This window comes from Leucoraja erinacea, chromosome 18, assembly GCF_028641065.1.
Source record: "Leucoraja erinacea ecotype New England chromosome 18, Leri_hhj_1, whole genome shotgun sequence".
NCBI classification, from domain to species: domain Eukaryota; kingdom Metazoa; phylum Chordata; class Chondrichthyes; order Rajiformes; family Rajidae; genus Leucoraja; species Leucoraja erinaceus.
Window position 1 is genome coordinate 28,976,103 of NC_073394.1, and position 25,061 is coordinate 29,001,163.

General features: G+C 44.7%; 1 protein-coding gene across 1 annotated transcript in view; it reads right to left on the bottom strand.

Annotated features, from left to right (window-relative positions):
• The window catches only part of LOC129705858 (N-acetyl-beta-glucosaminyl-glycoprotein 4-beta-N-acetylgalactosaminyltransferase 1-like), a 566,730-nt gene that overhangs the window by 136,493 nt on the left and 405,176 nt on the right, over positions 1–25,061 (bottom strand). The window contains exon 8 of the mRNA XM_055649703.1: positions 18,932–19,010. Coding sequence (XP_055505678.1) covers positions 18,932–19,010 — 79 coding nt within the window. The remainder of the gene's footprint in view (positions 1–18,931; positions 19,011–25,061) is intronic.

Here is a 25,061-nt window from a genome sequence, read left to right on the forward strand (position 1 = left end):
GAATAGGATTCAGTTTCGGTTGGTGATTATTCCTGTTATATGCCCAATAACCGTTTCATTTTCAGTTACTAAACTGTATCCAATTAGATGATAAATGTGCCACCTGTCATTATTATTCATTAGCAGCTGTGAAGAACAAAGAATATAGGATGCAGACAAGCCCAATTAGTCTATCCTTCAGACGGCTCCATTTTAAGAATCTAATCTAAACAATTTTTTAAATCACTTTTTAAAAGTAAACATTTGGTGTGAATTCAGTGATCTTATCATTATTTATAGAGTCATCCAACGTGGAAACTAGCCCATTGGTCCAACTTGCCCCACTGACCAACCATCTCTGATATCTCCCAACCGTTTCTTGATCTCACCGTTTCCATCACAGGAGATAGACTATCGACTGACATCTACATGAATCTACTGACTCCCACAGCTCGTTAGGGTCTCCTCGATATCCCTCAACTCTGCTCTTGCTCCCCGTCTCCCCCAGTCGCAACTGGGACAGTCCCCCTAGTCCTCACATGTCACCCCATCAGCCGTTGCATACAGTACATAATCCTCCGACATTTTCGCCACCTCCACCAGGATCCCACCACTAGTCACATCTTCCCATCTCCACCGCAGAGACTGTTCCCTCTGCAACTCCCTGGTTAACTTGTCCTTTCCCATCCAAACCAACCCCTCCCCAGGTACATTCCCATGCAACCGCAGAAGATGCAACACATGTTCCTGTACCTCCTCCATTGACTCCCTCCAAGGACCCCACCAGTCTTTTCAGGTGTGGCAGAGGTTCACTTGCACCTCCTCCAAACTCATCTGCTGTTCCAGGTGTGGACTCCTATATATCGGTGAGATCAAGCGCAGGCTCGGTGATCATTTCGCTGAAGACCTCCGCCCAGTCCGACTAAACATACCTGATCTCTTGGTTGCTAAAAACTTTAACTCTCCCGTTCATTCTCACGCAGACCTTTCTGTCCTGGGCATCATCCATTGACATAGTGAGGCCCAGCACAAATTGGAGGAGCAGCACCTCATATTTCGCTTGGGCAGCTTACATCCCAGTGATATGAATATTACTTCTCTAACTCTGTATGGTGTACAATTTTGGTCGCCAAATTATAGGAAGGATGTCAACAAAATAGAGAGAGTACAGAGGAGATTTACTAGAATGTTGCCTGGGTTTCAGCAACTAAGTTACAGAGAAAGGTTGAACAAGTTAGGGCTTTATTCTTTGGAGCGCAGAAGGTTAAGGGGGGACCTGATAGAGGTCTTTAAAATGATGAGAGGGATAGACAGAGTTGATGTGGACAAGCTTTTCCCTTTGAGAATAGGGAAGATTCAAACAAGAGGACATGACTTCAGAATTAAGGGACAGAAGTTTAGGGGTAATATGAGGGGGAACTTCTTTACGCAGAGAGTGGTGGCGGTGTGGAATGAGCTCCCAGTGGAAGTGGTGGAGGCAGGTTCATTGGTATAATTAAAAAATAAATTGGATAGGCATATGGATGAGAAGGGAATGGAGGGTTATGGTACGAGTGCAGGCAGGTGGGACTAAGGGGAAAAAAATTGTTCGGCATGGACTTGTAGGGCCGAGATGGCCTGTTTCCGTGCTGTAATTGTTATATGGTTATATGGTTAACTCCAAGTAACCCTTCGTTTACCTCTATCTTCATCCCTCCCACTTTCCAGTTTTCCGACCAGTCTGACTGTCCCCGATTACATTTTATCTGTTTGCTTTGTTGTCACCTTCTCCTAGCTAACAATGGTCTATTCTATATTTTCCTTGATCTCCACCCCCTTTGATGTCTCGTTCTCACACCGTACACTTCCTTATCTCTGTATCTCCCCCTCCCCTGAATCCCAGTTTGAAGAAGGTTCTCGACCCGAAACGTCACCTATTCCTTCTCTCCGGAGATGCTGCCGGTCCCGCTAAGTAATTAAGGCATTTTGTGCGAATCTTCGATTTCAATCAGCATCTGCAGTTCCTTCCTACACATGTCCCGTCTAGTGTACACTAGTCCCACCTATCTCTGTTTGGACCATATCCTTCTACATCCATCCTATCCATGTACCTGACTAAAAGTTTCTTAAACATTGTGATAGTACCTGCCTCAACTACTTCCTTCGGCAACTCGTTCCATATAACCACCACACTTTGTGTCAAAAAAGTCACCCCTCAGGTTCCTATTAAATCTTTCCCCCCCCTCACCTTAAAACTATGTCCTCTTGATTCCTCTACTTTGGGCAAGAGACTCTGCGTTTACCCGATCACGATTTTGTACACTGTATAAGATTACCCTTCATCCTGCTCTCCGAGGAACAGTCATGCCAACATCCTCGTAAACTGCTTCTAATCTCTTGAAAGCTGTGAGAATTTTGAAAAGCTTTCTCCAGTGCTCTCCTTGTTCTTGCGAAAATGGTTCTTGAATAATTTCCAAATACTTTTTTGCATAGCTATAACATGTCTTTCCTGATATAAATGTACAGGTGCACAACCTTTTATCCGGTGTTCCAGAAACCGAAAAGCTCCGAAAACCGGCCATTTTTTCCAGATGTCGTCTGCGCACCAAAGCTCGCGTTTGGCGCCAAACTTGACCCAAAACGATCCACGGTCAACCCAGGTCTGTACTACTGTAGCGGCTGCCTCCTCCCTGGAGACCGGGAGACGCTTAAACATCTGTAAATCATTGCTTAAATGTTAGTCAGTTAGTTTGGAGGGCTTTTATGTGAAGGGGGGTGAAGGGGTAAACTTTAATTCTTAGTCCCCTACCCGGTCGGAGAGGCGGGGAGCGGTCAATGCCTTACCGGGTCGCTGTGCAGTAAGCTCCGCAGCGCTGTGGCCGGTGGGGCCGCGGGCGACGCCGGTTGTAGCTCCGACCCCGGCAACTCTACCCCTGGCTGCGAGGCGCTCCAAATCCAGCGCGGCCCGCGGCCGGACGCCCCAGCTCCGCGAATGTCGGGAGTCGGCGGCGTCGCGCTGGGATACCAGCGGGGAGCGGGCAATGCCTTACCGGGTCACCGTGCGGCAAGCTCCGGAGCGCTGTGGCCGCCGACACACAACATCGCGGAGCGTCGCTGGATTTGGAGCCGCGCAGCCAGGGGTAGAGTTGCCGGGGTCGGAGCTCCAACCGGCGCCGCCCGCGGCCGGTGGTGCCCCCAGCTCCGCGGCTCCAAATCCAGCGACGCTCCGCGAATGTTGGAAGAAGGCGGCCACAGCGCTCCAGAGCTTGCCGCACGGCAACCCGGTAAGTCATTGCTATCCCAGCGCGACGCCGCCGATTCCCGACATTCCCGGAGCTGGGACGTCCGGCCGCGGGCCGCGCTGGATTTGGAGCCGCGCAGCCACGGGTAGAGTTGCCGGGGTCGGAGCTACAACCAGGGTTGGGAGTCGCCGACCAGGTAGGGGACTAAGAATTAAAGTTTCCCCCTTCACCCCGACTCCACCACCACCACATAAAATCCCTCCAAACTAACTGACTAACATTTATGCAATGATTCTCCCGGTCACCGGGGAGGAGGCAGCAGCTCCAGACTTTTCAAGCCGCCCGCGCTACCTACCTAATCTACGCTAAAAATCTTCCATTCTGAAATCCGAAAATGTCCGAAATCCGACAAGTGTCTGGTCCCAAGGCTTTCGGATAAAAGGTTGTGCACCTGTAGTGAATTTTACCTGCAGCTACTTTATGATTCTATTATCGTTCATGCACAACCTTTGTGTTATTCAAGATCACTAATCATCCAGTAACTAGATCCTGCACAACTATGACAGGAACCAGACCTTTCGGTAGGCAATTTTGAGTGAGACAACTACATTTTCAGAGGCCAGGAGGGAGAACCTTCCCTCTAATTACCAACTACAATAATACCACCCTGCCACATCTTGAGGACTCAGTTTGAACCTGAAAAAAGATAACTATTTCATACATGCAAAATATATAAAGGAACTGTGTGCATGTTTGGCAGATCAAGCATTTTCTTGAATGTTGCCAATTAGTTTAGTTTACTTTTAGTTGTTTAGTTTATTTCCATGGAGTGGAAATAAGCCCTTCAGCCCACTGGGTCCGTACTGACCAGCAATCACCCCGTATACTAGTTCTATCCCCGTATACTAGTCCTATCCTACACATTAAGGAAATTTACAGAAGCCAATTAACCTACAAATCTGCACGTCCTTGGAATGTGGGAGGAAACTGGAGCACCCGGAGAAAACCCACGTGGTCACAGGGAGAACGTACGAGCTCTGTACAGACAGCAGTAGCCAGGATTCCTGGTGCTGTGAGAAAGCAACTCGACCACTGTGCCACTGTGCCACCCATTTAAAAAAAACACCTTTGTATTTCCCTGGACAATTCAGTGCTCATTTGTCAGCATTTTCCTCTGTAAGTGCTCAGGACACCCAAAAAAAAAAAAAGTTCTGTAAAACTGCGGTTTTCCAAAATTAATTCTCGACTTCCCCATGGAGTCCATTTGAGCACAAACTTGCTGCAATTCCCCATGCAGTAATACAGACAATCTGCACATTGATCCCTGCTTGTTTCGACCTAATCTCTAACAGTGGATCAATCGGGTGTATGGGCCAAGTGCAGGCACTAGGGATTAGGCATCTTGGTTAGCATGGATGAGTTGGGCCAATGGGCCTGTTTCCGGAGTGGCGGCGCGGCTCTGGCTGCAGCAGCTCACCAGCAGTCCCGTTTGTTTGTGTTTTTTGTGTTGTTTATTTTGTTTTGGTTAGTCTAGTTTTTGGTTTTTAGTTTGTGTTTTGTGGTGGGGGGTGGGGGGGGTTGAAACGGGGTTTGCAGACTCTCCCTGCGGGGGATTGCGACCTTTTTGTTGTATTCCCCTGCTCTGCCACCGTCTGCGCTGAGGCCTAATGGAGCTGACGACCTCGAGGCTCCGGAGGCAGAGACCGTCTAGACTCGCCCTGAGCTCGCTCCCGTGAGGGTGGTCCGGCTCAGGGCTGGAACAGTGCTCCCGTGAGAGGTTGTGACGCTCCCGTGAGGGCGGCCAGCCCGAGGGTGGAACGAGGCTCCCGCCGGAGCGGCCGAGCTCGGGGAGGTGCGGCGCTCGCAGCCCGAGGGAGAAGCGACGCCCAAGTCGGGGCGGCCCAGTCCGGGGGAGGTTCGGCGCCCAAGTCGGGGCGGCCCAGTCCGAGGCTGTAGACGGTACGGTACTCACGTGAGGGTGGCTGGGACGGTGTTCTGGCGGTGGTGGCCTGAGTCCGGGGTTCGGCCGTGGGCCAGCGGCTGCGTCTGCAGGACTGGCGGGCGGCAGCTTCGACCACCCCGGGCCGCGATGTTTGAGCCGCGGGACTGTTATAACATCGCCCGGGGGGGTATCAGCCTCAGCGCAGAGGGAGAAGAGGAGGGAAGAGACTGCAGACCTAAGACTTTTGCCTCCATCACAGTGAGGAGATGCTGGGTGGACTCACTGTGGTGGATGTTAATATGTGTTTATTGTTGTTTTTATTGTATTATATGTATGACTGCTACAATTTCGTTCAGACTTCGGTCTGAATGACAATAAAGGCTATCTAATCTAATCTAATCTAATCCAAGCTGACCAAGTTCTATCCCGATTCTAGCTTTGAAAGGCAAGAACACAAATAAGCAAGTTCTCTCCATGCTGCCAGAACAAGACCACCTCCCTGATTCCATTCATTTTACTGGGCTTGCTACAGTTCAGAAACCGCTAATTTCCCATAACTTTCTGCTTCTTGAACCAACCCCAATTCTACCTTAACAATAGAATACTACCGACCACCTCATACACAAACACGGACATTTTTTTCTCATTGTGTTTTGCAATGATGTCTTATTTTTTTTTCTTTATACTGTTTTGCAAAATTCTAAGGGTAATATATGTTTGTGTAATAAGTCTACGTGCCTGAGATATTGCTGCGAGCAAGATTTTTCATTGTACCTGTACCCAACTGTACTGGCGTACATGAGAATAGACTCAACTTGATCTGACAAAATTGTTGTCTCAATAAAGAAAAGTGGCTGCAGGAAGGGCAAGTATAGATAGTTATCATTTTTTAATTAACCCGATTTTGGCAAAATCCTTTAAAAAAAAATTGTGTCTGTCCACATTGCCCTTCATTTTTAAATATTTATTAAAATATTCTTAGTTGTTTCGCTGATCTTTTTGCTAGTTTTAGAATGTTTTTTAATGTTTCAGAAGCTCAGGACATTTTATTTTCCACTATGTTTCTCTGACCATTGTAAATAAACGCATTTCATCACACAATGACAGAGGGCATTGATATTTTGGATTGGGACAGCAATGGGCACAAAATCGTGCTGCTGGTAGAACTGCTGCCTCACAGCACAAGAATGCTAGGTACGATTCTGACCTCGGGTGCTGTTGGTGTGGAGTTTGCATGTTCCCTCTGTGACCGGGTGGAGCCCCACTCCCCGGTTTCCTTTCACATCCCAAAGATGTGCTGGTTTGAAGGTGAATTAGCCTCTGTAAATTGCCCCTAGTGTGTAGAAAGTGGATGTGAGAATGGGATAACATAGAACTAGCGTGAACCAGTGATCGATGGTCGACATGGAATCGGTGGGCCGAAGGGTCTGTTTATTTTAATCAACCAACCAGTGGATCAAGAAAGGTGACCATGAACTTTGGTGGCAGATATTAGCTAGCTCTGGCCGCTTGTATCCATCAGCTAAGATGTAGCATGTCCCCTCACCCTCGTGATGAGTTAACCATAAATCGAGGGAGAGTTTGCACTCCTTATTTAAGTGAGCTGTGATCGGGACTAGCAGGTCTGGAATCTTCAGGGATATCCCGATTCCTCTCATCGTCAAAGATACTGTTCCTTCCTGTCATACAGCCTCGACCATAAGTATCCCACTCCTCAGGCAGTAGATGTTCCCATCAGAAAATACCGCTTCCAGGGGCTGGCGGCAAGACAGGAGATCACATTTCAACGTTAATGTGGAAGGCCTGGGATTTTAAATGCCAGCCTACATGACATCTCACGTCCTTTAGAAAATTGCTGCCTTTCTCCACGTGGCGATTAGGTGCAATAACTTTCCAGCCCGTTTAAATACATATTAAATGCAGGAGACGTTCTGTAATATCTTTGCAGCTGATCAGTTTTGTGTACTTCATGCACCATTACTGATTAATTTTGGGTTTTTAAATCCATTATTTTAATTGTCATTGTGTTATGACTGTAAACACTAATGTACCAAAATAGAATCTATTGGCTTAATAAATTGGCACTGACTAATGAGATTGGAAAATCTAGCTCATAGTTATTAGATCTGGTACAAACTCATCTTTCAACCCTCTGGTTTGCTTGATTTCTAATATAAATTTAATTGGCGTAGTCATAGCAATTTGACTTGAAATAGAAAATGCAGATGGAATCTAAAAAAAATTAAGATGTGATTAAATGTTCTTGGAGAGAGTTTGTGTGTGAAGTCCATCATATAATTCAAACAGTGGGGACCAGTTAATTGCATTGTGAACTTCGAATGTGACTCACCATAGGAAATTCAGGCATCTTAAATTAGTGACCTCAGTGTAAATATTAATTACTATGAGGTTGTAGTTTCTTGAAATTCAATTAAATACTAGACATTTTGCATCTACTTAGTTCGCCGGAAGAGTGGGCTATGGAATATTGATTGGCTTCAATTTCATTTGCGAGCATTAAGGTATTATTTTTCATATCAAATAACAAAATAATTTTCTTGGACATTTAAATAAGATGCTTAGACTCAGAGCCCTAATGCAAAATCAGTGGTGTGCTCAGTGCCAATTCGTCGTGTGTTAACTAACATAAGTTTCATTTTTAATTTTAATTTATTTTAACACATCACCTTTGAAAACATAGGTAATGACTCTCAACTGAGAAACAGGTGGACAAGGCTTGAGAAACATAATTAACACTGAATATGGATGGCTTCATATTTTACAAGTGTTCCTTAATTGTTTTGGTCAAGAAAAATACTTTAACATATTGTTACTATTGTATCTCATAGAGATAGAGTGAATGTGGCATGGATAGAGTGGATAGAGTGAATGTGGAATGGTTGTTTCGACTAGTGGGAGAGTCTAGGACAAGAGGCCATAGCCTCAGAATAAAAGGACTAAAATTTAGATAGGAGATGAGGAGGATCATCTTTAGTCTGAGGGTCTGAATCTGTGGAATTCATTGCCACAGATGGCTGTGGAGGACGTCAATGGATTTTTTTTAGGTGTACATTGACAGATTCCTGTTGAGTAAGGGTGTGAGGGGTTGTGAGGAGTGTAAGGGTTGTGAGGAGAAGGCAGGAGAAAGGGATTGAGAGGGAAATATAGATCAGCCATGATTGAATAGCGGCGTAGACTTGATGGGCCAAATGACCTAATTCTGCTCTGAGAGCTTGAACTCTTGCATTCCCTCACAATCTACCTTATTAAGTACTCTTAAAAAAAATAAGTTCATCTCTCATGCTTATAAACTCACAGGAGAATTGAGGCATAGCCTACTTAAACAGGAACCAATTTGGTGAAAACACCCTGCACTTCCCCTGCATTGAGTATGTCTATTTCAGGCAAGGAGATAAAAATGTAGATAATATGCTAGATATAGTCACCAAAGCCCCATATAAGAGGATGTGAACAACATGCAGGAACTTAATCACTGGTAAACTTCATCCCAAATATCTGTAAGGTGTACAGATTTATTAAAAAAACTAATCACAATAAACACTTCAACCTATTGCTTAGCAGAGAGTCAGAGATTCACCACCCTCAGAGACGAAATACTTATGTACCTCCATTCTAAATAACCAGTCCATTATCTTGAAGCTATGCCTTCTCATTTGAGACTCTCCCCCCAAGAAAGCATCACAGTATCTACCCTTCATCCCCTCTGAGGATATTCTATGTTTCCTTCAATTCTTGTCAACTCCAAAGAACAGACCCAACTTGTTTAGCCTCTCTTGATGGGACAACTGTTTTACCCCAGGAATAGAGGGTTGCAGTTACAGGGAGAGGTTGGATAGACTTGGATTGTTTTCACTGGAACATCAGGGGTTGAGGGGAGTGGATAGATGTATATAAAATTATGAGAAGCCTAGATGTGGTAGACAGTCAGAGTCTTTTTCCCCAGGGTGGAAATGTCCCACACTAAAGGACATAGCGAAATGATGAAAGTTTAATGGAGATGTGTGGGGCAAGTATTTTTTGACACAGAGGATAGCGGAGGCCTGGAACACATTGCCAGGAGTGATGGTGAAAGCAGATAGGATAGTGATGTTTAAAAACGTTTTAGATAGACATATGGAAGTGCAGAGAATAGAGGGATATGGATCATGTACAGGCAGATGAGACCTGTTTAACTAGGCATCATGTTCAGCTCAAACATTGTGGGCTGAAGGGACCATTCCCATGCTGCACTGTTCTATGTTCCATGTAACTAGCCTGTTGAATTTTTGTTTGAACATTTTGATGTAACCTAAGAATTTTCCAGTTTGTGATCCAATGACGACTGACGTTTTCTTTCAGCTTCACTGGCGTACTGTATCTGACCAAACTTTGTTCTGGAACTCAAAAGAGGCAAATGAACCACAAAATATCTTTTATAGACACAAAATGCTGGAGTAACTCAGCGGGACAGGCAGCATCTCTGGAGAGAAGGAATGGGCGACGTTTCGGGTCGAGACCCTTCTTTAGACCTTCAACCTCGGGGATTCCAACTCCAGTTCCAGAGCAGTTCCTTCCTGCACAAAATATCTATTGCTTTGTTTCAATTCATTGTAATCACTGATTGAACTTCTAAGTATCACAACCCACATCTGTTACCCGTCTAACTTTATAAAGTCCATGTGTAATAGTTGCCATATTCTATAAGGCCACATCCATGGATGCAAGAGAGCTGATGTCAGCTTTTTAATTACTGACTGCCCAGTAGTTTATGTACTGAGTGTTTAAGAGGGAACTGCAGATGCTGGAGAATCGAAGGTTACACAGAAAAGCTGGAGAAACTCAGCGGGTGCATCAGCATCTATGGAGCGAAGGAAATAGGCAACGTTTCGGGCCGAAGAAGGGTTTCAACCCGAAACGTTGCCTATTTCCTTCGCTCCATAGATGCTGCTGCACCCGCTGAGTTTCTCCAGCTTTTCTGTGTAACCTACAGTTTATGTACTGACATTGCTTTTATCCTACCAAGGCCACCAAAGATGGCTCTGAGCTAGACACTGTCAGACATATCACAAAGTGTTGATCAAGGTGTTAATAACCGAGGTCTGCAGTTCTCAAGAAGAATTAATCAGGCTCCGCACATAACACATCCAACTCATTCTTGCAAACAAATACAAGTGAGTATCTTCATCTGAGACTGACAACCTTGGCATTGCAGTCATGCACCTTGGCCAAAATAGAATTTCATTTGGTTCCCTGTCAATACCGTGGCAGTAATAGGCAAGTCATCTGAAGATGAAAATAAAAATACTCCTCCCTGATTCGGAGTAACTTGCATTGGAATTAATAACCTCAACCTAGCGTTGGCAATGTAGAACTGTCAGTTTAGGATTCAGAGCTGCTGGCAGGGTCTAGTCAGTTATGATAGTTAACCTACAAATGAAGGACTTATTTGTGGAACTTTCTAACCTCAAAACTCAAGGTGGACATTTTGCTTTTGAGTATTGTTCAGTATAGTTAGGAAATACAGTGTGGAAACAGGCACGTTGGCCCACTGAGTCTGTGCCGACCAACGATCACCGTACACTACCAGGGACAATTTACAGAAGCCAATTAACCTACAAACCTGCACATCTTTGGAGTGTGGGAGGAAACCCGAGCACCCGGAGTAAACCCATGTGGTCACGGGTGAAAATGTAAACTCCATTCAGACAGCACCTGGAGTCAGGATCGAACCCGGGTCCCTGGTGCTGCAAGGCAGCAACTCTACTGCTGCACCATTGTGCTGCCCACTTACATTCACTGATACAGAGGGCGAGAGATGTGAATGCAGTAGGTCACCCGTACGCATTAGTCCAGCAGAGATCGCTGCTGCAACGTTGCATGAAGATGCATCATATGCTGGTTTGATCTTTTCTGAAATATCATAGTGAACAAGCATTCTCCTCATTAATTTATGATGGCCAATCATGGATGGACAATAAATGTCGCCTTAGGCAATGATATCCAGATGAAGAAAAATAATTTAAAAAAATAACATCCAAAAGTGAGCTACAGGATGTTCTTGGTGTATGCATTATTGATGGTATCGGCCCTTTCCATTGTGGGAAGTTGATCATTCTTCTCTACCCAATAATCCAGGTATTTCATAGACTTCCGAAGCATCTTACATTTGAGCGCTTTGCAGGTATCCATATACTTCAATCTTCTCTAAAAGCTGGGGAACTAATTTCAGCCTGTTGTCATAAGTTTGCTTGAGATGAAACTATCTTCCAAGCAACACACAACCCATTCATCCCTCTCAAACCTTGGTTCATCACATCATGAAAAGGTGCATCACAAATTGGTTTCTTTTATCATTGCAATGAGGTGCACTATGAGCAGCTGTTGAACATCTTTGTGCTCCCGATTAAGTGAATGTTAAGTGAATTCTCTGTATATTCATCATCGAAACGAGTATGACTGGCCTCTCATGGAGGACGCCTGTGCGTGACTTAGTTTAATGTGGGGAGACTAGTGCACAGACAGCCAACACACGGTCCTTGACAGATCTGGGTCAGAATCCAGTGGCATGGAGTCCACGATGCCCGGGGACCCATTTCTGCCGCTGCCTTCATCCGCCTTCCCAGCCGCTGTGACGCTCCACTAAGGTCAGCCATCATCCTCCGCCTGTTCCACCGTTGAGGCCTTGGTTGGATTGCTCTTTGTCAGAGACCTTCCCCTTGACCTTACCGCCATGGGTGACCCTACCAGGAGCATAGCTCCAGACGGCATCGCTCTCAGGACCACATATGCTTCTCCACCACGACAAGGTGACAATCCACGGAGAAGTCTCCGTATCCTAATGTTCTCCTACACATGTAACTACTGGCAATTCTGACCTCCAACATTTCACACTCTGACTACCACACAGAATCTCTCCAGCTTCAAGAAGAGCCACTATTACCCCGCTGCACATGAAGTTAGCAGAGCAGAATAGTGGGAACAATAGGCCGGTTAGACTGACTTCGGTGGCTGGTAAGATTTTAGAGTCTATTATAAAGGATGAGGTTACAGAGCACTTAGAAGTTCATGATAAAATAGCCCAAAGTCAGCATGGCTTTTTGAAGGGGAGGATCTTGCCCGACAAATTAGCTGGAATGCTTTGAAGAAGTAAATAGCAGGACAGACAAAGGAAAGTCAGTAGATCTTGTTTACCTAGATCTTCAGAAAGCCTTTGATAAGGTGCCACGTGGGAGGCTGCAAAGGAAGATGAGAGATAACATGGATGGCAGATTGGCTGGATGGCTGAAGGCAAAGTGGCTATCATGAGGGGTCATGCATTTTGGTAGTATGAATAAAGGCGTACACTAGTTTCGAAATGGGGAGTGAATCTAGAAATCAGAGGTGCAAAGGGACTTGGTGCATGATTCCCAAAAGGGTAATCCGCAAGTCGAATTGGTAGTAAAGAAAGCAAACTTAATGCTAGCATTGATTCAGAGAGGGCTTGTATAAAAAACAGTGATGTAATATTGAGGTTTTATAAGCCGCTGGTCAGGCCGCATTCAGAATATTGTGAACAATTTTGCACACCATATCTGCGGAAGGATGTGCCGGCTCTGGAGAGGATCCAGAGGAGGTTTACAAGAATGATCCCAGGAATGATTAGGTTAACATATGATGAGCATTTGATGGCACTTGGCCTCGATGGAGTTTAGAAGAATGAGGGAGACCTCATTGAAACATACAGAATAGTGGAAGGCCTGGATAGAGTGGATGTGGAGAGGATGTTTCCACTAGTGGGAGAGTCTAGGACTAGAGGCCATAGCCTCAGAATTAAAGGGTGTTCTTTTAGGAAGGAGATGAGGAAGAATTTCTTTAGTCAGAGGGTGGTAAATCTGTGGAATTCTTTGCCACAGAAGGCTGTGGAGGCCAAGTCAGTGGATACTTTTAAGGTAGAGATAGATAGATTCCTGATTGGTATGGGTGTCAGAGATTATGGGGAGAAGGCAGGAGAATGGGGTTAGGAGGGAGATGGATCAGCCATGATTGAATGGTGGAGTAGACCTGATGGGCCAAATGGCCTAATTCTGCTCTTATCACATGATCTTATGACCTTATAATTTTCCAACCACTCAGAAGTTCTTAGATTATTATTTTTAGCTGTTGTTGCGCATTTCCCCTCAAAAAACAAGTAGAGCTCTAATGAAAATCTTTGCCTAAACATGATTCGGCTGCTTTGTCAGGTTATCTTTCACGAACTGCCAGCGACACTTTTAAAGAAAAATTTATGGCGAGGAACTTGTGAGATAAAGTAACCTTATCTATTGGCTCTCAAGCTGTTAAAAATAGTGCAATCGACGTCTATTTCTAATAACTTACATTCAAACGAGCATAATCCAAAGCAGCCCCAGTAATTTTATTGAACATTAATTATGTAAATGTTAATAGCACAAGCTTCACTCAAAGCTGACGTGCAAGGCATATGATGACATTAAACATTACAGAATTCATGTCCTTTGATATCACAGACAATGCTTGGGGATTCTCAGCATGAATTAAAGTTCCATGGGGAAAATATTGTGGCCTGCTATTTTTAGTTTAGTTTAGTTTAGAGATGCAGCTCGGAAACAGGTCCTTCAGCCCACCGAGGGTATGCCGACCAGCGATCTGCTCACACTAACACTATCCTACACACATTACGGACAAATCACCATTTTACCAAGCCAATTAGCCGACAAACCTGTACATTTTTGAAGCATGGAAGGAAACCGAAGCACTGCAAGAAAATACACGAAGGTCACGGGGAAAATGTGTAAACTGCGTATCTACAGCATCTATAGTCAGGATCGAACCCAGGTCTCTGGTGCTGCAAGGCAGCAACTCTACCGCTGTGCCACCATACCACAACTGTTGTGCTAACTGAAACCTGACTGATTACGAACCATTCAATATCTGTCAGGCCTCTGCACATGCTAAATTAACAGAAGTCTCAGGTGTAGGAAGGAACTGCAGATGCTGGTTTACACCGAAGATAGACACAAAATACTGGACTATCTCAGCGGGTCAGGCAGCATCTCTGGATAAAAGGAATAGGTGAAGTTTCGGATCATAGAAACATAGAAAATAGGTGCAGGAGGAGGCTATTTGGCCCTTCGAGCCAGCACCACCATTCATTGTGATCATGGCTGATCGTCCCCTATGAATAACCCGTGCCTGCCTTCTCCCCATATCCCTTGACTCCACTAGCCCTGAGAGCTCTATCTAACTCTCTCTTAAATCCATCCAGTGATTTGCCCTCTGTGGCAGGGAATTCCATAAATTCACAACTCTCAGGGTGAAAAAGGTTTTTCTCACCTCAATCTTAAATGACCTCCCCTTTATTCTAAGACTGTGGCCCCTGGTTCTGGACTCGCCCAACATTGAGAACATTTTTCCTGCATCTAGCTTATCCAGTCCTTTTATAATTTGATATGTTTCTATAAAACCCCCTCATCCTTCTAAACTGCAGTAAATACAAGCCTAGTCTTTTCAATCTTTCCTCATATGACAATCCCGCCATCCCAGGGATCAATCTCGTGAAGCTACGCTGCACAGTGCCTCAATCACAAGGATGTCCTTCCTCAAATTAGGAGACCAAAACTGTACACAATACTTCAGATGTGGTCTCACCAGAGCCCTATACAACTGCAGAAGAACCTCTTTACTCCTATACTGAAATCCTCTTGTAATGAAGGCCAACATTTCATTAGCTTTCTTCACTGCCGGTAAGCCAACTTTTAGTGACCGGTGTACAAGGACCAAGTCCCTTCTTCAGATTGAGATAGAAAGAGCTGTGAAAAGGTTCAGAACAAAATAGATCAGAGCCAGCACTGATGACCAAGGAAAGTTGGAGCTCACAATGGCCCATTGCTGGCTGTGGAAGAGATGATAATGAAGGGATATATGGATGTGAACAGTAAAACTAGCAAGAAGTCAAGTGCGGTGGTGAGACAGAGAGAGAGGGAATGCAAGGATTACTTGAAATTAGAGAAATCAATATTCATACTGCTGGGTGGTAACCTATCCAAACAAAGGATGAGATGCTGTTCCTCCAATTTGTGTGTGGCCTCACGCTCTCCCCCGATGGAGGAGGCTCAGGCCAGAAAGGTCAATGTGGGAATGGGAAGAGGAGTATTCTGTCTCTCCAGAGATGCTGCCTGGCCCACTGAGTTAGTCCAGCATTTTGTGTTTATCTTCAAAAGTCTCAGGTGTCAGACAGTGGCCCATTTGATCTCCCACTCAGCTGCTGGACTTGTCATTTAGCCCACAGTTAAGCACTGGGTGACACAGCGAGTAGAACACCTGCTTCACAGCTCCAGCGACCCGGGTTCAATCCTGACCTCCGAAGCTGTCCATGTGGAGTTTGAATGTTCTCCCCATGACTGCGAGGATTTCTACTGGGATCTCCAGTTTATTCTGTGGCGAGAGTGGTGAATCTCTGGAACTCTCTGCCACAGAGGGTAGTTGAGGCGAGTTCATTGACTATTTAAGAGGGAGTTAGATGTGGCCCTTGTGGCTAAGGGGATCAGGGGGTATGGAGAGAAGGCAGGTACGGGATACTGAGTTGGATGATCAGCCATGATCATATTGAATGGCGGTGCAGGCTCGAAGGGCCGAATGGCCTACTCCTGCACCTAATTTCTATGTTTCTATTCCCACACCCCTTAGAATTGCAGGTTGATAGGACAAGTGGCCACTGTAAACTGCCATTTGCCCCTCGTGACGTTCAATGGTCAATGAGGGAATCGGAGGTGAGGTGAGGTGGGGAGTTGATGAGAATGTGATTCGTGTAAAAATGTGCGTTTTCTCATCAGCTTGGGCTTTGTTGGCCAAGGGTCTAGTTTCCCTTCTAAATCTCTCTATGTACCGAGCAGAGATGTCCTTGATTCCAAAGCCAGTCAACATGATTTGAGCTGGTAGAGGGCACAACAGCAGATTGGTACTCCACACAAAATCCCAGGCATGACTTCTTAATTGAGTTTTACTCCCAGCTGAGCAGGTGTATAAACAGCAACCTGTTCAATTGAATGTGGTTGCTGATCCTGAGGCAGATAGTTACTGCATGTGCTTGAAGTATTTTATTTCAAATTTTCAATAATTTGTCAGTACTTTAACCTTTTCATTTAGTTTGATGTCATTTAAATCCTCTTTAAAATATGTCCAAAGATATTTCAAAGCAGTTAAAAGATCTTTGACAGCCCAGCGAGCTGACTGCAGGGTGAAAGACTGCAACCTTCACGTGGTCCGCCCTGTTTCGACTAATGCAATCAACTCGACGTGCACAAAGGGAAGATCAAATTGAACAAGTTGTCCCAACAACTTTAGGCTGTGCACGCCACACGAAAGAAGAAGAAGAAGAAGGGCTGACTGCAGGTTCTAGGTTGAAAATTCAGCACTGGCTGGTCAAGGTGTAATAATGCCCCTGTCCCACTTAGGAAACCTGTACGGAAACCTCTGGAGACTTTGCGCCCCACCCAAGGTTTCTGTGCGATTCCCAGAGGTTTTTGTCAGTCTCCCTACCTGCTTTCACTGCCTGCAACCTCCGGCAACCACCTGCAACCTCCGGGAACCGCACGGAAACCTTGGGTGGGGCGCAGAGTCTCCAGAGGTTTCCGTTCAGGTTTCCTAAGTGGGACAGGGGCATAACTCCTCCACTGCTAGAGTGAGGCCACATGCAAATCGGCAGAACAGCACCGCATATTCCGCTTGGGTAGCTTACAACCCAATGGTACGAACATTGAGTGCACCACTTTTAGTTAACTTCTCAGAACCACTCCCTGCCACCCCAATCCATACCCCCCAATTCCTTTCCTGTCCCTCCCACTAGTCTTTGGAAGGTCAGAGGAAATTTGAGCACCCAGGGGAACAGGGGAGTGTGCAAACTCCACGCCAACAGCACCAGAGATCAGGATCGACCCCGGGTCTCTGGTGTTGCGAGGCAGTAGCTCTGCCCGCTGTGCTGGCATGCTGGGGACCTTCTGCAATCCCTCAGTGGTGTAACTAATACAACTACTGATCTTTTCCGTGCTTCTTCACATTAACTCAGCAATGCCAGTCAGCTCTTCTGGGTTGTTGCTTGCATAAGCAAATAAACAAAATACAGAGCTATTAAAAGCACATCCATTATTGAAGGCAGTAGCTCTCAACTTAATAGCTATGTCAGGTACAATCTATCAAAGTCCTACTAGATGATAGACTCAGTTCTTGAAGTCCATTTGCTTTTATACACACACTACACCGCTTCCCCTTAAATAATAAATGAACACATACTATCCATCAACTAATAACTCAGGATAAACTATTTACATCAACATACAATCATATATTCAACCAACTATAGATTAATTCAATCTCTTGTTCTCTTTCCTCGCTGAACTCTTTACAGCAATTCCACCATAAATTCCATTTAATGATTTTTAATAAATATCACACTCGTTCACTCATATCTTGTTCAGGAACTGCTGCTTCAGCAATCATTCTGTTGCAGGGTCTGACACACCTTTCATGGTATTACCTGCAGGCACAAAGCTGTTCAATTTTAAAATTACGAGTTCAATCGCTCTCTTCAACAATTATAAAAGTTGCAATTATACAATTCATTTGATGCCAGAATTTCATTTGGAATAATTTCTCATTGAGCTGCTTTTCAATGTCTTTGTGTGTCTGGTTTCATTAGACTTCACCTTCCAATCTGTAATCACAAATCGCCTCTTTCCGCCTGTCACTTGCGTAGTCACAAAGTCACCACTTCTGACTCCCCCTTACTGGAATGCCTCCAAAGCGATCAACTCTGACATGACCATCTTCAAGCTGTCATCTTGTATTCTAGCTTCACTGTATTGTGCTGCCATTTGTGAGCCACTGTCTGCTGTAATGTCCTTCAGGAGCTCTTTGCAACAACCTCCCCACCGTAACGTAATCTATTCAGCAGGTCTGCAAATTGTAAGATTCTTATAGACATGGAGTTCTTCCCTAGAACCCCTACGACTTCATCTTCCTTGGCTGGACCAAAATCAATATCTCCTTAATGCAGCACTTGGTGCTAAAAGTAAGGCTTTTGCTTTTCGTAGACACAAAGTGCTGGAGTAATACGGCAGCTCAGGCGGCATCTCTGGAGAAAAGGCACAGGTGACGTTTCAGGTCGGGACCCTTCATCAGACCCACCAGTGTGTATTGAAGCCTGGTTTGTCTGGGAAATGGAAGGTAATGACATTGTGGTCTTTGTGGTAAAATGCTTGTTCAAATGTACACTACAGATGGTTCCTTCTATATTAATGGTGTCTATTTACCCACTTAATCTGCGGTCAGCCTCCAGGCAGACATCTTACTCAATTTCCTCCAAGTTTTCCACAACACTTTATCTATCGGTTTCCATTACCATCCTACACACAGAAATGTTTCTTAAACGCTAAGCATGATCATCAGTACACACAGGTAAGTTAGTTAATGCATGGAGTTTGACATTAAAACTGTGCACAGAACAAGGCTCATTCTGAGAGCAGACATCAATTGTAAGCTAGTCGCACCACACAGACTATTTTTCAACTTTTATCACAATAATGCTGTTACTAAATCCTTGCTAGAATATCACAGTCAGCCAAAGTAAGGAAGGCACTCTTTAACTTAAAGTGGCAACATTGGCTGCCTTACAGGTAACTGAAATGGCAATTAAATAATCTTCGAAGGTGCAGTTTACCAACTTGGACTTGATCAAATTCGGGGTACTCGGCTAATGAATAGCCCATTTGGAAATTGCCAGGCTACTGTCACTTACCCCGACTTCCACGTGATCAGATCCTTTATCATCCTGTTTGTGAAGCACCTCAAAATAGTATCTTCGTGCATAAATAACACTGTGGAGAAAGAAAACGCACTGGTGAGGACATTTGTAGAAGCGAGTCTTTGGGCTGCTGTTTCATGACGCTGTTTAGAGATACAGCGAGGAAAGTGGCCCTTTGACCCACCGAATCCACGCCAACCAGCGATCCCCGCACAGCGACACTGCTCACTAGGGACAACTTACAATTATATTGTTATAATTATATTACAATTACCATGCCAATTAACCTACAAACCTGTACATCATTGGAGTGTTGGAGGAAACCAAAGGTCTTGGAGAAAACCCACGCAGGTCACAGGGAGAAGGTACAAACTCCGTACAGACAGCACCCATTGTAGGGATCAAACCCGCTTCTCTGGTGCTGAGAGCGCTGCAAGGCAGCAACTTTACCGCTGCGCCACCATGCCACCCTTGGTTGTTAGTTGGTTCCGGTTCAATTCCACCCCCTGATGTCTTTAGTGTGATTCCAAGTCCACCACCTAATGGATATCCTTCACACCTCTCAAAGACACAGCCTGGTCTCCAACTCTTCCTAGCAATTTTCCATTGGTATGGTAACATTGCGAGAGTATGTAGTGGATGGTACAACACATTACAAAATCAAAACACTGGTCCATATGATCTCAGTAAACCCTTATATCTGTAGTCTTTATATATTCCACAATGGTCCATTCTTCAGTTGCGCTGCCAATCAGCTGAACTTCCAATCCTTGAATTAGTACTCATTAATCTTGTCTGAATTTAGCAAGGCATTTCATAAGGGTCTGCATGGTAGTTTTCTCTGGATGATTAGATCGCATGGGATCTAGGGAGATCTTGCCGATGGCATTTTGCTTCATGGAAAGGAGCCTAAAGTGATGAAAGAAGGTTGTTTTTCAAACAGGAGGCCTGTGACTAGTGGCGTGCCTCAAGGATTGGTGCTCGGCTCATTGCCATTTGTAGTTTATATTCACCATTTGGATGAGAATGTACAAGACTCACTAACTCATTAGTGAGTTTGCCAATGACACTAAAGTGATGCTATCACAGATAGTTTTTAAAAATTACAGCAGGATCTTGATCAGTTGGGCAAGTGGACAGAGGAATGATAAAAGTGAGATGTTACACTTTGGGAATTCAAAATAGGGCAGATTCACCTTCACACTAAGTGCTGCTCAACACCCGGCTTGAGGTCTAACTATTCCTTTGGTTTATTTTAATTCGCAAGAAGAAGACACTAAATAGCAAGGCTCTGGGGAATACTGTAGAGCAGAGGGATCTAGGAGTACAAGAAGAGTAAGGTGACGTGCCTCAATGACTATCGACCAGTGGCACTAACGCCGGTGGTGATGAAGTGCTTTGAGAGGTTGATCATGGAGCAAATCAACTCCTACCTCGACAAAAACCTGGACCCACTGCAGTTCGCTTACCGCCACAACAGATCAACGGTGGATGCGATCTTGCTGGCCCTCCACTCCGCTCTGGACCACTTGGACAACAAAAACTCATATGTCAGGCTGTTATTCATCGATTACAGCTCGGCATTTAACACAATCATCCCCTCCAAGCTGGTTACCAAACTCGCAGAACTGGGTCTCTGCGCATCCCTCTGCAATTGGATCCTCGACTTCCTCATTCACAGACCACAGCCCGTTCGTATTGGTGGAAATGTGTCAACCTCGATAACAATCAGCACGGGAGCACCTCAAGGCTGCGTGAGCAGGTGGTTGTGGCAGGTACTATAACAGCAACCTTTCCCCTCAATGTCAGCAAGCCAAAGGAGATTATGATTTACTTCAGGAAGCAAAGCCGTACACATACTACAGTATATTGGTGGTGTCGAAGGGGAGATGAAAGTTTCAAGTTCCTGGATGTAAATATCATCACCAACTTGTCCTGGAACAGCCATAGTGAAGCAAGGGAAAAGAAAGCACACTAACGCCTCCACTTCTTGAGGCTGCTAAGGAAATTTGATATGTCCCCCAACAACTCTCACCAACTTCTACAGATGTGCCGTAGACAGCATTTTATTGGGATGCGTCGCAGCGTGGCTTGGGAACATGTAAGACCGCAAGAAATTGCAGAGAATAATGGACGCAGCCCAGACCACGCAAACAAACCTTCCTTCCATTCTTCCCAGCTGTTAACAGGCAATTAAACCATCCTATCATGAACTAGAGAGTTGTCCTGATTTCCCAACTGCCTCATTGGACACCCGCAGACTTTACTGGGCTTTATCTTGCACTAAACGTTATTCCCTTTATCCTGTATCGGCACACTATGGACAGCTTGACTGTAATTATGTATAGTCTTTCCGCTGACTGGATACTATGCGACAAAAAAAGAGAAGAGAGGTCAAGGTGAACAGAGAGCTGTAAGTGACCCCACAGCTTCCAATCAGATTAATAAAAATGTTCCGACCATTACCGCCCACCCCCCCCTCAGAACACAGATCTCTACTGCCGCAGTTCAATAACTAGTTTGAAAATGTTACGCGGCAATCTTTCAGAGCACTCTTGGAAAGTCACCTGGAATTTAAAAGCCAGCAGGAATGCCTTGCGAATATAATCATAACCTTTAAGAACGTGACATTTGGAACAAAATTGATTGCAAAGTGCACCGCTGCCAAACATGGCTGCACTGGAAAGTCTGTGAGCTCTGATAGCATTGGATTTGAGCTACCAGCTAATGCACCTCGTGGTGGAGGTCGACATAAACGGAATGGTCATTTTAAGAGAAGCAGCTCCTTGAAGGCTATGCACTCTAAAGCAAGCTACTGACTGAAGTCTGAAGCCAATGCTCAATAAATTTCTACCTACAAGACATCTTCCTGGCAATAGAACAAGACTAACTGCCACAGTGCTCTCTTCCTCATCCAGCTCACAGTTAGTGCCTGTGCCAACTCCAGAATAAAATTGCTCATTATATGTATCAATGCAATTGAACTTGAGCTAATGGCTGTGAGAGCCATTTAACTGAGATCAACTCCAATTCCCAACAGACCATTCTTTAACTCTGGACTTAATTATGCTTGATGGTGAGAGAAATTTAAATGCAGTAAACAGGTGTAGCTGAATCATTCCGTAATGGTTTACAAACCAGATTTGACATTAGAATGAAGCAAACTGATGAAAAGCCAAAACCTATGGTACATATCTGCTTGTAAACAGGGAGGGGCATGGATTGACGATCTCTTATTCTACCGCTCCAGCCCAGGTTTGGATCCAGCCAGGTTTGTGTAGGTTCAACACAGTTGTGAATTTATGGTACAGAAGTCTACTGGAAGCTTGGTAGGCGTTGATGAATGATACTATGGCAGAAGAAAGACACAAAATGCTGGAGTAACTCAGCGGGACAGGCAGCATCTCTGGAGAGAAGCAATGGGTGACGTTTCAGGTCGAGACCCTTCTTCAGACTGAGCGGGAGAGGGAGCTTCAGAGATAACGAAGTGTAAGAGGTCAAAAGAGATGACATTCAAGGAAAATGTAGAATAGGTCATTGTTAGCTAGGAGAAGGTGACAACAAAGCAAACAGAGGTACAATGTAATCTGGGGGACAGTCAGACTGGTCGGAGAACTGGGAAGGGGGAAGGATGGAGAAAGAGAGAAGGCTTACTGGAAATTAGAGAAGTCAATATTCATACAGCTGGTGTGTAAGCTGCCCAAGTGAAATCTGATTTAAAAAAATATACTATGGCAGAGATTGGTACACAAAATGGAAGTGGAACAAAATGGACATTCTCCTGATCCTGATGGTGGACAGCTGATTTTCTGTGGTTCGGCAGACAAGATAGAGCTGCCTTCCTACCCGAACCACCCCCAAATTCATCCCTTCCCACCCATACCAACCCCACTCCGGGCACTTTCCCTTTCAACTGCAGGAAATGCTACACATCTCGCTATATCCCCCCTTGACTCCATTCAAGGACCCAAGCAGTCGTTCCAGGTGAGGCAGAGGTTCACCTGCACCTCCTCCAACCTCATCTATTGCATCCGCTGCTCTAGGTGTCAGCTACTCTACATCAGTGAGACCAAGCGTAGGCTTGGCGATCGCTTCGCCAAACACCTCCGCTCGGTTTACTATCACCAACCTGATCTCCCGGTGGCTCAGCATTTCAACTCCCCCTCCCATTCCAAATCCGACCTGTCTGTCCTGGGCCTCCTCCATGGCCAGAGTGAGGACCACCGTAAATTGGAGGAGCAGCACCTCATATTTCGCTTGGGCGGTTTGCACCCCAGCGGTATAAACATTGACTTCTCTAATTTCAGGTAGTCCCTACTTTCTCCTCTCCTTCTCAGCTCTCCCTTAGCCCACTGGCTCCACCTCTTCCTTTCTTCTTCCCCCTCCCACCCTCATATCAGTCTGAAGAAGGGTTTCGACCCGAAATGTTGCCCATTTCCTTCGCTCCATAGACCCGCTGAGTTTCTCCAGCATTTTTGTCTACCTTCGATTTTCCAGCATCAGCAGTTCCTCTTAAACAAGATAGAGCTGCTTTATTCTTTTAATCCATGTGTTACCTGACCTGAACATTTCAAAATGGGTTAGAGAGTTAGTGTTTATCTTATCAAGAGGAAATTGAGGGGTTATTAAAATTAGAGATTTAAAGTGTCTACAGTAGTTTGATAGACCAGATAAAAACAATTTAAGAACAAGGGAAATAAAATTAGGGTTTGCACATTTTCTTTAAAACAAATTATTCCAATAGAACACAGTGTAAATTTCCAATTCAACGAATGCCTATGCAGAGTTGGCCACATAGAACTGCCAATCTTTAGCTTAGAGATTATGTATTGAAACAGGCCCTTCAGCCCATCATGTCCATCGATCACCCATCCACTCGTTCTGCTATCCTATTTCCACATACTACACACTAGGGGCTATATACAGAAGCTAATTAACCTACAAATCCGCACACCTTTGGGATGTAGGAGGAAACTGGAGCACCCAGTATAAACTCACATGGTCACAGGGAGATTGTGCAAACTCCACACAGACAGTGCCCAAGTTCAAGATCAAGCCTGGCTCTTTGGTGCTACGAGACAGCAGGTGGATCTTAGATCTATCATTTTTTTTTTGTTAGCTGAGCTGTTTAATGTTGATATTCATGAGTTTTCCCAAATGGAGACCTCAGCACAGCAGATAAAGAGAGACAAGAGGGTAAGCTCCAAACATATTAATGCACATAATAGTAATGAGCTATACCCTATAATGTAATCCAATTAAACCTTCTTCCTCATCTGTTACAATATTTCTGTAGGATCTGCGACTTTAGCAACCTGTTTAGTGCAATTCAAGATTGATAACATGTGTCCCTAATGCCACTCATTTTGTATTGCAAACCTCTAGAGCTGATCTCAAACAACTTTTATATGAATCATTCATCTGTTGCAATGTAGAAACCTGTTGAAGCAAATGATGTTATAATTAAGACACCAATATTACATACTTTGCCAGAAGGTGGCTTCATGGAAATCTTTACAAAAATTACTTCTTGTACCAGTAAGGTAGTTCTTTCGTGTTCCTAAATATATATACCATCAGATATTCATTTGTTTCATATTTCCTGATGAAGTAGGCCATGCATCCCATTGAACTGTTGCTATCTCTCAGAATATACCCATCAATCCCATTCCTCTACTTATTTCCACAACTTCCATTCAGAATCACACTTTATTCACCAAGTATGTTTTGCAACATACGAGGAATTTCATTGGCCAGGTCAGTCATACAATTAAAGGTAACAGATCACTCAAAAAAACACATTTTAACATGAACATCCACCACATTCTCATTAACAGCCTCTGATTCTCCCACCTTCACAGGGACCAATAATCCAAAAACCAAAGAGATGGAGGAAACTGGAGCACCCAGGGGAAATGCATGGAAACGCAGGGTAAGTTCATGGTGAGAGCGTGCAAACTCCACACAGACAGCATCCAAGCTCAGAATCGAATCCTGATCTCTGGGACTTCGACACAATACACAGCGATACTGCAGGTAGTGCAGCAATATCCTACACTGGGTTGTAGCTTTAGATCAAGGTGGGGAAGGAAAAGGACAGAACTTCCCATCAGTTTCTGGGAAC